The sequence below is a fragment of the Euprymna scolopes genome, chromosome 29, assembly GCF_053919585.1.
Source record: "Euprymna scolopes isolate OS-2025 chromosome 29, ASM5391958v1, whole genome shotgun sequence".
NCBI classification, from domain to species: Eukaryota; Metazoa; Mollusca; class Cephalopoda; order Sepiida; family Sepiolidae; genus Euprymna; species Euprymna scolopes.
The window spans coordinates 20,772,195-20,789,708 of record NC_136510.1 but is presented as its reverse complement, the minus strand read 5'-3'; the positions used below and the strand labels follow the sequence as shown (position 1 = coordinate 20,789,708).

The window sequence follows — 17,514 nt, the reverse complement described above, 5'->3', positions numbered from 1 at the left end:
ATAACTTGAAGACGAAATATTAGTATCTGTTATGGGAGGATTGCGTGGGAGTTCAGTAATTGTGCATGAATATATATATATATATATATATATATATATATATATATATATATTATGGCATTATAGTTTAGTTTCCTACAAGTACATCCAATGAAACAACATGTGTGTACCAAAAAGTGCTCAACGAGTAAACAGAGCAGGTATATGGAATTTATTTATACAAACATTGATGGCTACATACGTGCGTACATGTTTCTGTAATGAAAGCAAAAAACTTACGGACAAACGCTTTAGCCCACACATCCACAATTGCTTATGACGTCATGTTGTTGATACATAAGGTTTTAAAACATAGTTTTAGGTCATTACGCGTGCGTGACTTGCGAAAGCAGAGACGCGAAAACCGGATCCCCCTTCCAAAAAGTGGTTCAGTTGGCCACCACAAAATTAATCTTTTTTTTTCTAAAATTCACATATGAATTACATAAGCATTACTCTTTTAGATGTTACCGGTTTCAATCCATTCGGATGTGGATAACAGAGATTTTAGCAGGCATAAAACATTCTTAATGCTGCAATATTTTAAGTTATTAATTTATTATATTTTTAACTCGAATATCTTGTCTTTTTCTTTTCCAGTTTTAACAACTAATCCTTTTACTTTCTAAGTTTAATCTTAACCAATCTTTTATTGCTCGCATTTTTCTATGTATTCCATGATTTTTCCAGGATTTGCTTTGTCAACAATCCATGAAATAAATTATAACCAATTTCTTACATTGATTAAATAAAAAAATAAAATAAAAGACGTAATTAAGTAAATAAATAGTCAGCAGTTAGTTTTCGCCGGCGAGCAAAGGCCGGTTAGCGATTGAGCACAGTGACGATGAATTATCAGCGACAGTATAGCTGAGCAACCGATCAGGACAGAAGTGAATTGCTAGCGACTGTATTAGCTGAATCGACGTAATCGTGGTCACAGGGTTAACAACGCGGGAGCGCAACAAATAAAAACATTGCAAGGCGGGCAAAAAGATTTGGTTGCTATGGTAACCAACAGCCAATCAGTAACAACCGTCTCTCCGCTCCTTACATATTCTGAGAACTTTTAACGCCTGTAATTTTATTACAACTTTTGTTTTAATGAACGAACATTGAAATTCTTTTTCAAAACACAGCCGAGAAAGTGACCTTGAACTGTAAAAATTGTTTGAAATTTGGTCGCAAAATGAGTGAAAGATGAAGCCTTAAAGCAGTTCCAAATGAGTAAAACTAACACTTGGCCATATATCAAAACACGGTAGTGTTTGAATGATAAAAGTAAATTTGTATGTGTATGTGAGTTCGTTCCATATGGACTCGCAAACGGCTGGGTTGATTTTTATGAAATTTCACATGAAGGTACTTTATGTGCCTGGTAGTGTTCTTAGATAGGTATTGTATCAGATTATTCTTCGATAAGAATTGATAATCGTAATAATCTGATTGAAAGAAGGAACAGGCGATTTTGAAGAAAGTTAACACCTTACACAGCCTAACATTACAGGTGCAGTTGAGAAGTTTTATGAGCACACTTGCCGAAGCCCGACATATAAAATCAACAGTAGGTTCTTTGATATGACAGGGGTGCGTTCGAAATGAATGTTTCTGTTTAGAGGACAACTGAATTATGATACTTGTCTTTTTCATTTTAAATTTGAATTCATTTCCAACACAATTTTAAACAAGCCTGACTGACCGACGGACGATTCCCCTCCTAGCAATCTAAGGACGCATCTAAATAAATTAATGAGGTTAATATGGCCGACATTTTTTTCCATTCGTCTTTCCAGGTCGCTTCTCAACGAGAAGAATCTTTTGTTCTTTTTCTTTCTCTCTCCCATCAATTAATTTCAATACAATTTTGCCCAAGAAAAATAAATCCTCCGAAATCGCCACGTAATCCCGACCATAAGAGGATACGAGTAATCAACTCAGCCATACCCTTTAATTATATATATATATATATATATATATATATATATATATATATATATATATATATATATATATATATATATATATAATGGAAAATTTTAATATATATACATAGATATATACATACATACATACATACGAATATATATATATATACATATATATCTGTATATATATATGTATATATATATACATCTGTATATATATATGTATATATATCTGTATATATATTTTTATACATATCTATCTGTATATATATGTGTGTATATATATATGTATGTGCATATATATATATGTATATTTATGTATATGCATATATATGTATATGCCCACACGCACATATATATATATACACACACACACACACACACATATATATATACATATATATATATATATATATATATATATATATATATAGTATCATAATTACTGGGTTTTATAATACTTTCAACGAAAATCCTTATTTTCCCATGAAAATACAGATTATTGGGATTCAGCGTCTTTGTTAAGTTGATACGTCTTGAAAGGGTTGTCGATTTGCCCCCATTTTTGTGTAATGGGATTGAATATATGTATATATACATATATATCTGTATATATATATATATATATGTATATATATATACATCTGTATATATATATCTGTATATATATGTTTATATATATATATATATATCTGTATATATATGTGTATATATATGTATGTGCATATATATATGTGTATATATATGTATGTGCATATATATATGTATATATATATGTATATGCATATATATATGCACATATATGTATATGCCCACACGCGCGCGCACACACACACACACATATATATATATATATATATATAATATCATAATTACATGGTTTTATAATACTTTCAACAAAAATCCTTATTTTCCCATGAAAATACAGATTATTGGGGTTCAGCGTCTTTGTTAAGTTGATACGTCTTGAAAGGGTTGTCGATTTGCTCCCATTTTTGTGTAATGGGATTGAATATATAATTTATAGATCCTCTAGATTCTTCCCTGGAGGCGGTGACTGGAATATCTTTTTTTTTTTCAAGAAGATAACAACCATTGTATTCTTAAAATATACCTTTCATTCGATCTGTCTGTCACGCTTCAAACGTAGCAATGTTTAAAGAAAATATCGAAACCATTCTCAGCATCAACGGGGATGGTATCACAGGTCAATAAACAGAGGAAATGAATTGATTATTATCATACAGTCACCCACGTGTAGATGGTACGATTATTTACAAAATAGCACACTGTCCCGCGTTGTTTTTTTCGTAAAATACACTTGAACAGGATATTTTGATTTATGCAGATTTAGTATTTTTTATTATAGAGCAAATTCTCTATGAATTATTATATTGTACCTAATATATTGCAGTGCCCCCTTCCTGTATTTCGGTCTTAAAATACACTTAAATAGAATATTTTCATTTGTACAGATTTCGTATTATTGTACCGAGCGGAAGGATAAAAGTGTCGCCCTAAAACAACTGTACAGCTTTCTTTTATCGAAAAATTCAATTCAAGTAACTTGATTGTGTAGTAGAGATTACATCTATTCAATGTAGCCGCCTTCAGCCTTAATCATCGCCTTGATACGGGTCCGGAACTGGGAGCATGCCTTTTCCACAAGCGCCAGCGTATTCGGCAATCAGGCGTACTTTAGTATTGTGGGAGGTCATGTTGGTGATGCTCTCGACGTATGAACAAACGAAGCAGTTCAGCGGGTTCAGGTCAGGGGAGGAGGGGACAGTCAGAGAAACGTACAAAGTCCTAGCACACCTTCTGAATCTAAGCCTGGGTCTCATTGGACTTGCGAGTCAGCTTCGAATCCTGTTGCCACATTAGGGTCTGCCAGTGGCCACCTGAGTACACCAGAGGATCCCCATACTTTTCAGCACATCCAGGTACACTTCTGTGTTGACTTTTAAGCCGGCTTCAAAGATGGGAGGTGGCATGATGTGGCCCTCACTTGAAACCACACTCAAGACCATACCCGTGACCGAAAACTAATACTTAACCATAAATTTAATGTTATTCGTGGCAATGCAACGATGCATTTTGAGGGTACTGACAATGGTCCTGTTGTCATAACTTAGATCGGTAGAGATCATGAGTTGTACAGCGGTGCTCTGATCCCGCTCGTTGAACATTTTATTACTTTGTGACATTATAGAAGGCTTTTATCGCTCGTAGGATTTGTACACCACTGGCCAATTATGATCTGCAACAAAAAAAGGAAACCGGTTTTCATCCAACGGAAATGGAATCATGTCGTCTTTTCTAGAGCGACAATTGTATCGTTCCTCCCCGTAGAGTCATATAACGAATCAGTGCAGATTCTTGATGATGTCATGAGAGAAGGATAAGCCTTGATGTACTCCAACCTAGATGGATAAATCCTTAGTACAGGTTGTCTCTATCAGGGTTCTGTGGAACCCTGGACACCTTAAAAGCTTGTGAAGAGTTATTTCAAGAAATAGTGATAAATATACTGAGAATATGCTGTCTTTGGACATATATGTACACTATTTAAAAAAAATTTTTTTTAGTTTTTTTGTTTTGATTTTTGGATTTTAATTTTATTACACATATACGGAAATATTTTTGAAAATTTTTGAGGTATTATAACAATATTTTCAAATTATAGCATCATTAAAAAAACAAACAAACACGTATTATAGTCACAGAGAATATATTTGCGGAACACATTTGGTTCAGCTCAAATTATGATTTCGTAGTCAAAGGACATAAACATGAGCGATTCACGTGAAACCAAGTAACTTGCTCAACGAGTACAGATTGATTATAGCAGTCCTTAACTCCCCTTATTAAATGGAGAGAACTTGAATGCCTACTAGACACTATCCTCGAGTATCTAAGGTCTTCCTGTACAGGGGCTTGTCAGGGCAACCTGACATGAGGATACTTTTTTCCTTCAAGTAAACCCTGACAAAATATTACAAATTCACATAGTATTCACAGCACAAATAAGATCTCCTGAGTATGGCTAACCCCAAAATTTGTCGATTTTTCCGATTCCCGATTCCGATTAATCGTCCCAACACTAATTCCTATTAGACACCATCTTGGAATTTCAAATGTTTCTCTGTACGGGGCATTTTTCAGGACAACGTGTCATGGGGATACTTTTTCCTAAAAGTAAACCCTGACCAAATATTAAAAATCACGTTGTATTCGCGGCCCAAATAAGATATTTTCAATTTCAACAAATATTTGATTAATAGTCAATAAAAAAGATCAGGTTATATTATGCAAGTTGCGTCTAGGCGGGAAACATGCGCGGACGGGATGGTGGCGATGGCGGTGGGGTGGCGAAAGTGGATTGCACCAACGTCTTGCAACTCACTTGGCAAACACCCACAGAATTATTAAGCATCAAGCGAACAATAACTTTGAGTGTTTCTTTGATCTCCACGTGCCTAACACATGTGGAAATGCCTACAAAGTTAGAAAACGGCACAGCTAAGAATTATCGACCCACGAAACAAACTGCCCGCATCAGTTGCTGACTGTCGAAACATTGCATCATTTAAAAACCGCACACTTCCTGAAATTCGCATAGAAACGATAGAATCCTGGTTCTTATTAGATCACAGAAGTTAAGCTATGCCCAGTCTGTCCATTATCAGCTTGGTGACCATTTGGGAATACTAAGCGCTGTATGTAGTTTTACTATTATATAAAACTCACTTTATGTGTGTGAGAGAGTTTCTCATAAGCTCCGAAACAGCTGATCCTATCTTTTGCAAATTTCACACAAAGCTAATTTATATGTCTGGCAGTGTTCTTAGATATGTTTTGTACAGAAATTCATCTGATAAGTATCGAAAATCGAAAACATCTGATCTTAAAAATAGCCTTTCTTCTCTTGTAGAGAGAAAAACAATTTTACCGGGGAATATTTTACGTTACACCGATGTAATCTTGGCCGGTGTAACATTAAATATTCCCCTGTAAAAATTCTTCTTTTTTATCTATAAGAGAAGAAATACTATTTTTAAGATCGTCAAGCCCAAATATCAGCTGACGTGATATTGTAAACAAACACGGACGGAATTTGATGAACGACGTTATCGTTATTTATTCATTTTTATTCTTATTTTTTTGCAAACTATTCCTCGTAATATATAATAATAATCAATAGAGGATTGATTCTATAATAATACATACACAATTTGTATCAATTAAAATATCATGTTTAAGCGTATTTTATGACCGGGCAACGCCAGGCGTCCAGCTATTTTTTGTTTGAACTATTTTTCACACCAAACAAGGCGCATTGGCATTTGGACGTAATGGTCTACTATTTAGGTTGATTGGTTGGTTGTTTATGTTTTATGGCATATCAACCCTTTTCGGGTTATTTAATGCCGAATCCAAAGATTTTGCAGAAAAATTTTAATAGAATATATTTGTCGTTTTCAAGCTAGTTTCTATTTAACCCATAGTTGGGACCCTAACAGGTAGTACCACTCCGGGTCAGAGTGGACCTGGGAGCAATGGTAATTAAAGGGTGGCTCCACACTCCCCAAAGCCCGCAAGCTGGGGCCTCACCACTGGATATAGTTTAAGGTCATATCCAGGACCTTCTACTATTTAGGATAATTTATAACGGGGAGTTGAGTAACAAGATATCTGTTCATACCTCATGTTGCCAAACAAGGTCCAGAGGTTCATACTACCCGATCATTTTTAACAGTGCCCCCTTTCCTTGATGTATTGCCCTCGCTACGGCTGAGAAACTTCATCTATTCTCTGTATAATAAACACAGCGGAATATCAAAGAGAGACCAATAGGTGCTACATCTTGCCTAAGTGCAACCTAGAACAGTGCAATTCAGAGACGTTGACGCTTGAAGTATTATACATAACTCCACAAGAAGCAAGATTCCACCCCTTCACTGATGAGGTCCCCATATGCCGAAACTCCAGTAGTTTCTTCCCCAGAACCGCTAGACTCTGGAATTCCATTCCAGCTCACTGCTTCCCCAACTGTACTGACATGCAGAAGTTCAAGTGCAACGTGAACCAACATCTTGCTGCCCAAATCCCTACATAGTACCCCAGTAGTTGTTGCCCCTGATAGTAGCCCCCTACACCAAAGTGGCAATGTGCCTTGTTTGGGGTGAAAATGTAATAAAAAAAAAAAAGAAAACCTTCTACTCTGACAGTTTCTTCCCTCGGACTACTAGTCTTTGGAATTCCGTCCCTGTTTCCTGCTTCCCTGACTGTGCTAACCTAACATACCATGAGCCAATATCTCGCTGTTCAACCTCGTACTTAAGTCTTTGTATGTATGGCCCCTAATTCATTGTAAACCCTTTCCGTCTTGAATGCAATTTTTTTTTGTAAGGATAATTATAAGTAAAATCTGTCTGTCTGTCTGTCTGTCTGTCTTTCTGTCTCTCTCTCTCTCTCTCATATTACATCTACTGATATTCTCATTTGTATTTAATTTCATATATTATTCTATCTCCACTCACATATGAAAGGCAATTTGTCCGTATGCATGAGTTCATTCCCTATGAACTCCGAAACTACTGGGTCGATTAAAAAATTTTTTTTTTGAAATTTCACACATATATACTTTATGTGCCTGGAAGTGTTGTTAGATAGAGGTTGTATCGGAATGCCTCCGATAAGTATCGAAAATCGATAATAGAAAAATCCCGATTAAAGAAAAACAGTCCGATTTTCATCAACGCTAACACCCTTATACAGCCTAACATCACAAGTGTATTTGAGAAGTTTTATCACTGCACAAGCAGAAGAACACGGAGTATAAAATCAATCATAGGTTCTTTTATAAGAAAGGGGCGCGTTCGAAATGAATGCTTCTGTGTAGAGCACAATTGAATCATGATACTTGACTTTTGCATTTTATACTTTAATGCAAGCGATTATATAAAAAAATAATTTTATAAAATCAACAGTAGTTTCTCTACAGTGCAATGTAGACTAAAATGTATCGTGAACAAAGGCACTGCGGGAAGACATGTGAATTTTCCTCCCGGTGTACCGTGGTGATATCTCAACTAGTGCAGGCAATGAATCGATTTGATTTAAAATGAGCGATTTTATAGATTTAGATGACAATAAAGTATTGAAAGTGTAGTACATTTGTTAGTCCTCATTCAATCCTGAGCAACGTCGGGTATCCCTGCTAGTTTTTAACAAACAGTGTGCGTGCGTGCGTGTGTGTGTGCGTGAGAGAGAGAGAGAGAGAGAGAGAGAGAGAGAGAGAGAGAGAATATAAAAGAGAACGAGGAGGCAAACGGAACACAGAAGGGATTATAATTAGAAACTTGTATTACTTGGTAAGTTAATTGCAAATTACGACCTTTAAGATCAAATAAAATCGAAGGCATGCGTCCAGAATTCCTCCAATAAAAAAAAAAAAAAAAAATAGAGAAAAATCTGTACGATGTACTTACCCGTGACGAAACAAAAATGTTATATTTCAAAATCACGAAAATTGATCAATGGTTTAATTTTTTTTTAGATAAAGAAAATCAGTTTTAATCGATTGATGGGGATTCGTAGAAATTACAAGATAAGCCTCGCTTAAATTTTTGAATTAATGAGTTATCCCCCTTTTTTATAATTTTTAGATTGTTTCCAAACATGACGGACCAGACTGGTGCTACCCATAAAATTAATGTTTTTTTTTATTTAAAAATAAAACGTCTTGATCAATTTACGTGATTTTTGGAATATGGTTGTTTCATTTCGGAGCGGGTACGTACAATGTACAAGAATTATTTGTTTTAGCTTTTTCATGTGTAGGAAAATCTGTACAAAAAAGAAAATTGAAATTTTATCAAACGCAACCAAATCCCAAAACGTAGTATAAATACTTTTTTACGTCAGCCAGAGTGATCTAATCATTATATGATGATCTGTGCATGATCTCAATTGGCCGACTTAATTCAACTGAAAGTGCTCAACGATAAGAAACGAGTTTAAAAAGTTTTTTTTTTTTTTTTTTTTAAATTCAGATTTCATGCTTAAGACTGAATCGATCTAAATTCCAAAATGTTTATCATATCATAAGCTAAAACAGGGGTTCTCAACCGGGGTCCGCATGGACCCTAGGAGTCCATAGAATATTTCTGGGGGGGCCACAGAATTATTATTATCACTTATTATCATTATTATCATAATTATTATAGTTGTTGTAGAATACTTTATTTGCATTAAATCAGTTTTTATTTTAAAATAAAGCTTAATTATATAGTATTTATTTGATTATTAAAACCTCAAAATTTATATGAGTGAAAAAATAGAAGATTGTCTCATGACCAATAGTTATGAAGGGGCCCACCAAGATAAAAAGAAGGAAAAAGGGGTCCATGAGTAAAAAAAGGTTGGGAACCACTGATCTAAACAAACAAAAGCATATACATTTTGTTTCATTGAAATCTGTTCAGGCCGCTAAACTGCGGTTTTACTCAGTTCTCTGAACAAACATATTTGTCAGTTTTAAATAAAATATTGTTTAACTTTCATATATTTTAATTAATTCATTTTTTTTTTAAATAATTAACTAGCGGGGGTGGGGGGCCTTGCCGGGTCGTAAAATACGTTTAAATATATATATATATATATATATATATATATATATATATATATATATATATATATATATATATATATATATATATATATCAGTTCGTGCGGATTTTGTATTATTACAGAGCCAATTCTCTATTGAATATTATATTGTACCTAATATATAGCAGTGATTTCAAAAGATTTTAAGCAATGACTTGGATGCAATCAGTAACAACCGAAAGCAAAACATTTAGCTCTGCAGCCGCATCCCTTACTGTTTGAGCTATCAAGAGACAGGTAAGAAAGGTTTAATATTAAATTAAAAAATGAACTGCATTTGAGCATGCGCAGAAGAAATAGAATGATGTCGGCAAGTTGAAATGATCAGTTTGCGTTTTAACAGGCTAGTACGTGTCTGTACGCGTTATTAATCCATCGAAACAACGATTCTAATCGTTATAAACCATCCTTGTTGTATGATTACTGTTTCTTGTTAATTTCAGTGTTATGTTAACAGTAGTTTAAGAGTTTAGCGGTTAAATATTTACACACAGATAGACGCACGCATATATCTACTGCTTTATTGCTTGAAATTGTGATAGTTTTTCTTCGAAATAAATAATAGCGGGTTATTTTATATTAGTCTTAAATAAATTATCTATTCCTATTTGCTTGTCTCCCTACGAGGAGAGGGTTAAACAGAAAGTCACATTTTAATATGAGGAAAATCCAGCTCCCCCCAAAAGAGAAACTTTAGATTGGAACCAGAATACAGATTGCTTCAGTCTGGAAGAATTTTTCATACGCTGAGCGAGAATAGTTAAAAACCATTCTCCCGGTACTTGTGCAGTTTACGGACTGTGCATATTTGTAGAAAGGGTTTTCAAATTAAATTCATTTTTTTTTTTTAGGATAACGATTTATTTATTAAATTTTTAGACGAATTTACAGAATAGTTAGCAAAGCCCTCCTCTTCATATTAAGAATGGTTTTCTAAATAATAATGGTGATATTTTAGCACAGCACGTAAACTGCAGAAGTGCAACCCTTTTTTTCGTGGCAAAAACGTGATACGAGCTCGGAAGATGGAGATATAAAATTTACTCACCTGAGAAGTGAAGAAAGCTTCGGCTTTCGGGAAACTAAAACCGAGACTTTTGATGGATAATTCCTTTTTCAGTTCTTGGAAAATAATATTCATTGTGCTTGCTGAGTCCGGGCGGTTCGGATCGTAAATCGGATACGCAATAAGGTACGATAACCTGCAGGTAAATATCCCTGATTAGTTCTGATGTTTCACACCTGTTCCGACATATTTGGAGAATTCTTCAAGGAATCCTCCGATCTTTGTTGCTGGAAATGTTCCAATGTCTTTCGTAGTAGTCTAAAAAAAAAAAAAAAAAAAAAAAGAAGAAAGAAAGGAAAATAAACTTAGCAAAAAAATATAAAAAAATCATGTAATCGCATTAATTATATTTCTGAAGTTTTTTTTTAAGATAAGGAATAATAATTTATATTATTTGAATTATTCGGACTACGCCTCCCGTTCTCAGCGTTCAACGACTTCGCCGGTGTAACCTCTCACTTGCATCAAATGTATATTATAGGAGGAGGAGGAGGAGAAGCGGAAGAAGAAGAAGAAGAACTTAAGGTTGTCTTAAAAATGTGTATGCCTACTATGCACTGTAATGTATAGGATTTAAATAAAATAATTTTTATTATCTCTGCCGATAGAACCTACAAACAAGCACGTTAATGCGTTTTTCGGAAATTCTTTCGGGCTGTCCGCAAAGACTCGTGGTGCAACGAATAAAGTACTTCAAAGAACAACGTTATTATTCAGAAAACCATTCTTAACATGGAGAGGGGGATTTGTTAACTATTCTGTATTGTCACTTAAGAATTTAAGAAACACTGTAAAAAAAAAAAAATTTGAAAATCCTATCTAAAAAATTGCACAGTCCGTAAACTGCACAAGTACCAGGTGAACGATTTTTAACTATTATCGTTCTATGTATGAGAAATCCTTCCAGACTGTAGCACTCTGTATACTTCCAAGCGAGACTATTCTGAGGGTTGAAGGTTCAATTCTTAGTGCAGGCGATAATAAAAATACAGCTACGAATTATTCAAGACTTCTATCCGGATATGGCTGACGGAACGAGAACATGCTGGCCCATGTATTAAATAAAAGGTTAATTTCGAAATTCCGTGCAGATTACAGAATTCAATAGAAAACTTCCCGAGTTCGACAAATACACCTGAACAAGGTCGAAGATTACATCGGTCGAAACGTTGTGCGAATAAAACCCATAAGTGCACTAGACCGAATTATCTAAATAATACAAATTATCAATTCTCATCTAAAAAATTTCAGAAAAAAAATACCGATAATTTTAGGAACACTCGGAACATTTCCGTAAAATCTGAACATTTTTTTTTTTTAATAAATTGAAATAAAAGGGAACATTTTCATCATACCAACCACAGACCTGATGAAAACAGATTAAGAAAAATCCTTGGGCGCGGAGGCCAACCCACATAACGAAGTATTAACGACAATGCTTAAGTTGCAATCGAATAACGCCGCCTCCGCCTCACTACAGCTAAATATATCCACATAAACATTACACGAAACCAAGGAAATTAACATGGCCAAGGTAGATATGGAGGATGGATCCCACACACATCTTCCAAAAGAAAAGAAAAAAAAAGAACAATAGACACGGGCACCGATCAGTACTAACGGTCCTGAACAGTCTAGGAGGATGGAAGCAACCGTTGAATCTCTACTAGAGTGTACTGGAATCCTAACAAGTCCTTTTTTCATTCCAATTCTAGAAGGCTGTTATCGCCGGGAATTCTAATGGTAAACGGCTGTGAGGAAAGCGCAAAGTGATTTAGAATTGATCGCAAAAGCAGAGTGCTCGAAATCTGGGGAGAGTTTTGGGGAAACGCAGGAAACCCCATACGTAGAAAACGATTGTTAGTATTAACTCGTCTGGCACCCCTAAATATCTACTACTACTACTACTACTACTACTACTACAATAAGAAGAAGAAGAAGAAGAAAAAGAAGAAGAAGAAGTGTAATAAGAAATTAAGCTTGTCTTATAAATATGTGTGTGCCCACTTTGCACTTTAATGTATAGGATTTAAATAAAATAATTTATATTCGCACTGCTTATAGAACCTACAAACTAGCACGTGTTTTATAAAACCTATAAACGAGCACGTGTTTTTCAACTTATGATATATGCTCTCTCTCTCTCTCTCTCTCTCTGCCTGTGTCTCTCTCTTTCTCTCTCTTTCTCTCTCTCTCTCTCTCTCTTTATATATATGTGTGTGTGTGTGTGTGTGTGTGTCCGTTTTGGGAATTTTTAACAACCTTTTAAAACTATTTGAAAGACAAAACTACTAATCCTAAAATCCTTGGTTGGAAAACTCCTTTGCTTAAAAGTGATTTTGCAACCACTGCATTAGTTTCACCCGCAGGAATTTACGCTAGCCTTCACATCGCTGTAAGGATCATCAGTTGTCTACCATAACTTTTTTTTTTTACATGTTTGTTAGTGTTATTTACACACACACACACACACACACACACACACACACACACACACACACACACACACAAGGCATAATGATGCTATGGGGCTTCGCTTTGGGCTCGTGTCTAACAGGAATTTGTGGGGAGTTGTCAGCAGATTAGTACAATCACAGACGCAGGAAACAGGGAAGGAACTCCAAAGTAAACAGTTTGAAGGAAGAACTTTTTAGAGTAGAAGGTGTTCGGGCATTTCTGCAATAGGAATATATATATATATATATATATATATATATATATATATATATATATATATATATATATATATATATATATATATATATATATATGTGAATGTTTATTTTAGAAATGTTATTAATTTCGATGTGTACCGTTTTTATCTAATGTGTTAAAGCTGTTACGGACAAAAACCAAAACAAACAGAATAACCCTTTATTAAGAATAAAGCTCAATGCATCTGCTTTATAGTAGTAGAGCATATATAGTATGGCATTTTGCTAAAACTCGAAGACTTACAGTTTAACATTTTTATTTTATCGTGCTGTAATGGAAAAATTCACGATGGCATAACAGAAAGTTATGAAAAAAAATGTAAGTCGTTTAGTTTTGACAAAATTTTATACTATATATATATATATATATATATATATATATGTGTGTGTGTGTGTGTGTGTGTGTATATATGTACATATATGTATATATGTATATATATGTGTGTGTGTATATATATGTATATATATGTATATATGTATGTATATATATGTGTGTGTGTATATATATGTATATATATATGTGTGTGTGTATATATATGTATATATATGTATATATGTATGTATATATATACATATATGTATATATATAATGTATGTATATATATATATGTATGTATATATGTATATATATTAAATATATATGTATGTATAGATATTAAATATATATGTATATATATTAAATATATATGTATGTATATATATTAAATATATATGTATATATATATTAAATATATATGTATGTATATATATTAAATATATATGTATGTATATATATTAAATATATATATATATATATATATATATGGATATATATTTAATATATATTATATATAATATATATATATTATATATACATATAATATATATATATATATATATATATATATATATATATATATATATATATATATATATATATATATATATATGGCATAATCGCGTCGACACACTGATTCTCGACAGATCACCAAGTTACGCAACGTCGAGCCTGGTTAGTACCAGATGGGTGACCATTTCGGAATTCTACGCGCTGTATGTCCTCCCCGCTTATCTCGGCATTTGTTTCCAGTCGTCTTGTACATACACTTCACTTGCCACTGGTATTTAACAATGTCGACTCAGGAGAGGTGTGATTGAGGATTGCCCACCTCCTGTCACAAACATTTCACGCGCAGGCACTCCTTACGGTGGGCATTCACAGTCTATCAAAGACTGAAGGAGCCGATGAAAGTATACGATATATATATATATATATATATATATATATATATATATATATATATATATATATATATATATATATATATATATATATATAAAATATTGCCGATCATAGTTTAAAGAAGTCGGATTTCGGGCTTCGAATAGCGTGAACGCACTTGCTACGTTTATCAACATGTAAGATTCATGATACGGCGGAACACTTGTCTTTTATATGTAACGACGTTTAACGCTTATAAGTTGAGTTCTCTGGTCAGGTAAATATCGGGTTAGTGTTACGAATTTCCATTTTTTTCATAAAGAATAGCATTCTCCAGGTTACCGTTAACGTAGAAAATATGTAAACAAAGAAAATACAGGTAAGCTTATTCTAAAAACTTTTGGGGCAAACAAAATACTCTCGGACACCGCCGGCTAAAGATAGCTAATATATATATATATATATATATATATATATATATATATATATATATATATATATATATATATATATATGCACACACACACACACACACACACGCAAACATGCGTTTCATCCACGTATGGAATTGGGGTGGTTGTTTCTGTGGAAAGCACCCATTTTTTAAGTCGACTGACAAAGACTCTGGTTTTAACTAACCATTTGTCCGAAACGGTGCTCGGAAAACTCGTCCCGGGAAAACTCGTCCCGGGAAAACTCGTCTCGGGAAAACCCGTCTCCGGAAAACTCGTCTCCGGAAAACTCGTCCCCTTTCGCTAGGTAGGAAAACTCGTCCCGTATTGAATAAATATCGATTGAAAACACATTTTATGATCGTTCTTGAAGGAGATATTGTTTTTTAAAATAGACTATAGCCCCCCATAATATTTAAAAAAAATATTTTAACTTGTTTAATGTTTTTTTTTTTTTTTAAATAAAATTGATTTTCTAAGTGTCCATTTTCTACCTTACTGGCTAAGTTCTTAGTGGTTTCACTTATTTTAAAGCGTTTATTATGTTCATACAAAGTTAATACCAAATTTTTTGGTTCTTATTTGAACGATGTTTTTTGGAGTCATAAAAACAATAATAATAAAAAAACAAAACAAAAAAATTTTAAAAAATCAGGGAGCGATTCGATTCTTCGTTACTTTTTTTGTTTTGGTTTTTTAATTATGATAGTTTTTTTTTTTTTTGTTATGGTTTTGTTTTTTCTCTCATACCAAATGCACTCATGCGTTATTAAAATTATAATTTTATCAATTATCAACATTTATTGTCGTCCTGTCAAATTTTGCAAAAATTAACTAATAAATTAAAAGCGAAATATTTTTTGGGCGCGAGAGACCATGTGCTAACAATCTCTCGTTAACTCATTTTTAATTTTTACTTCAAAATTCTAAAATCAATCATTAAGAGAAAAAGTAATCACTAAATAAATTTATTAATTAATTTTATTGAAAACTCCGCTATCGTGTATCAAGAATATTTTTAATTTCATTTTTTGTTGGTTGTTTTTCGGAGGGAGATATAGTTTTAACCCCCCCTCTCTAAATTATATTTTAAAAATACAACTTTTTCGAATCAATGTGTACAGTAATACAAACCCTGATAGAATTATAATTTTAAATAACGCATGAGTCATTTGGTATGAGAGAAAACGAAAACATAACAACAAAAAAACTATCATAATTAAAAAACCAAAACAAAAAAGTAACGCTCCCAGTTTTTAATTTTTTTGTTTTGTTTTTTATTATTGTTTTTATGACTCCAAAAAAAAAAAATTGTTAAAATAAGAACCCAAAAAATTGTAATTAACTTTGTATGAACATAATAAACGCTTTAAAATAAGTGAAACCACTAAGAACTTAGCCAGTTAGGTAGAAAACGGACAATCGATTTTATTTAAAAAAAACAAACAAAAAAACATTAAACAAATAAAAATATTTTTTTTTAAATATTGGGGGGGGCTATAGTCTATTTTAAAAAGCAATATCTCCTTCAAGAACGATCATAAAATGTGTTTTCAATCGATATTTATTCAATAAGGGACCAGTTTTCCTATCTAGCGAAAGGGGACGAGTTTTCCGGAGACGAGTTTTCCGGAGACGAGTTTTCCCGAGACGAGTTTTCCCGAGACGAGTTTTCCCGGGACGAGTTCTCCTAAATTCGTCCGAAACATTAGCATATCCAGTGCCGCGACAATGTTAATTTGTTTATATTAATAAAAATATAACTTCGTTAAATTCATTAGTTATCGCTAGGGCTAAGAGAATATTCTTTTCATTATTTTTATTCGCGAGTATATATCAGTTAATATCTTATATGTTTTTAGATAGAATGATGTGGTTCTCGATTGATTTACTGTGTCGGATATATACTCGAGAGTCAAAACAATGAAAAGAATGCTACTTTGAACGTACGTGCTTCGTTTTGAAATTATATCGAACATGTACCGTGGTGGTGGTTGGTGGTGGTGTACTGGTGGGGGCAACAAGTGTCTACAGATGCAGCGAGCACTGTTGATACGATTAATCGGAATTAAGAATTAGAAAAATCGGAACTTTTTGAGATATCGGAATCGGAATTTTTTTTTAATTCAAATTCCCGATTCCAAAATCGATTCTTTTACTTATTTATTTATGTTTTGTTCGAAAAGTTAATTTGTTGGCACAAGTAAAAAATAGAGACGAAAATCTCACAATGAATTTATCCAAGTTTTTTGGATACGATGCATAAAGGGGAAACATTAATATTATATTTGCATTTAAAATTAGATGACGACTCTCAGATAAATCACCTTTCCACTTCCTCAGAATGACATTATATAGTTTTAACCAATTATAGAATAAGAATTGGTAAATTATTGGAATCAGGAAGTTAAAACAGAATCGATATTTACGATAGGACGACTCC

At 33.3% G+C, this 17,514-nt stretch overlaps 1 protein-coding gene across 1 annotated transcript in view; it reads right to left on the bottom strand.

The window, feature by feature from the left end:
• The window catches only part of LOC145252535 (uncharacterized), a 116,067-nt gene that overhangs the window by 69,628 nt on the left and 28,925 nt on the right, over positions 1–17,514 (bottom strand). The window contains exon 2 of the mRNA XM_080112083.1: positions 10,687–10,962. Coding sequence (XP_079968209.1) covers positions 10,687–10,779 — 93 coding nt within the window. The 5' untranslated portion in view covers positions 10,780–10,962. The remainder of the gene's footprint in view (positions 1–10,686; positions 10,963–17,514) is intronic.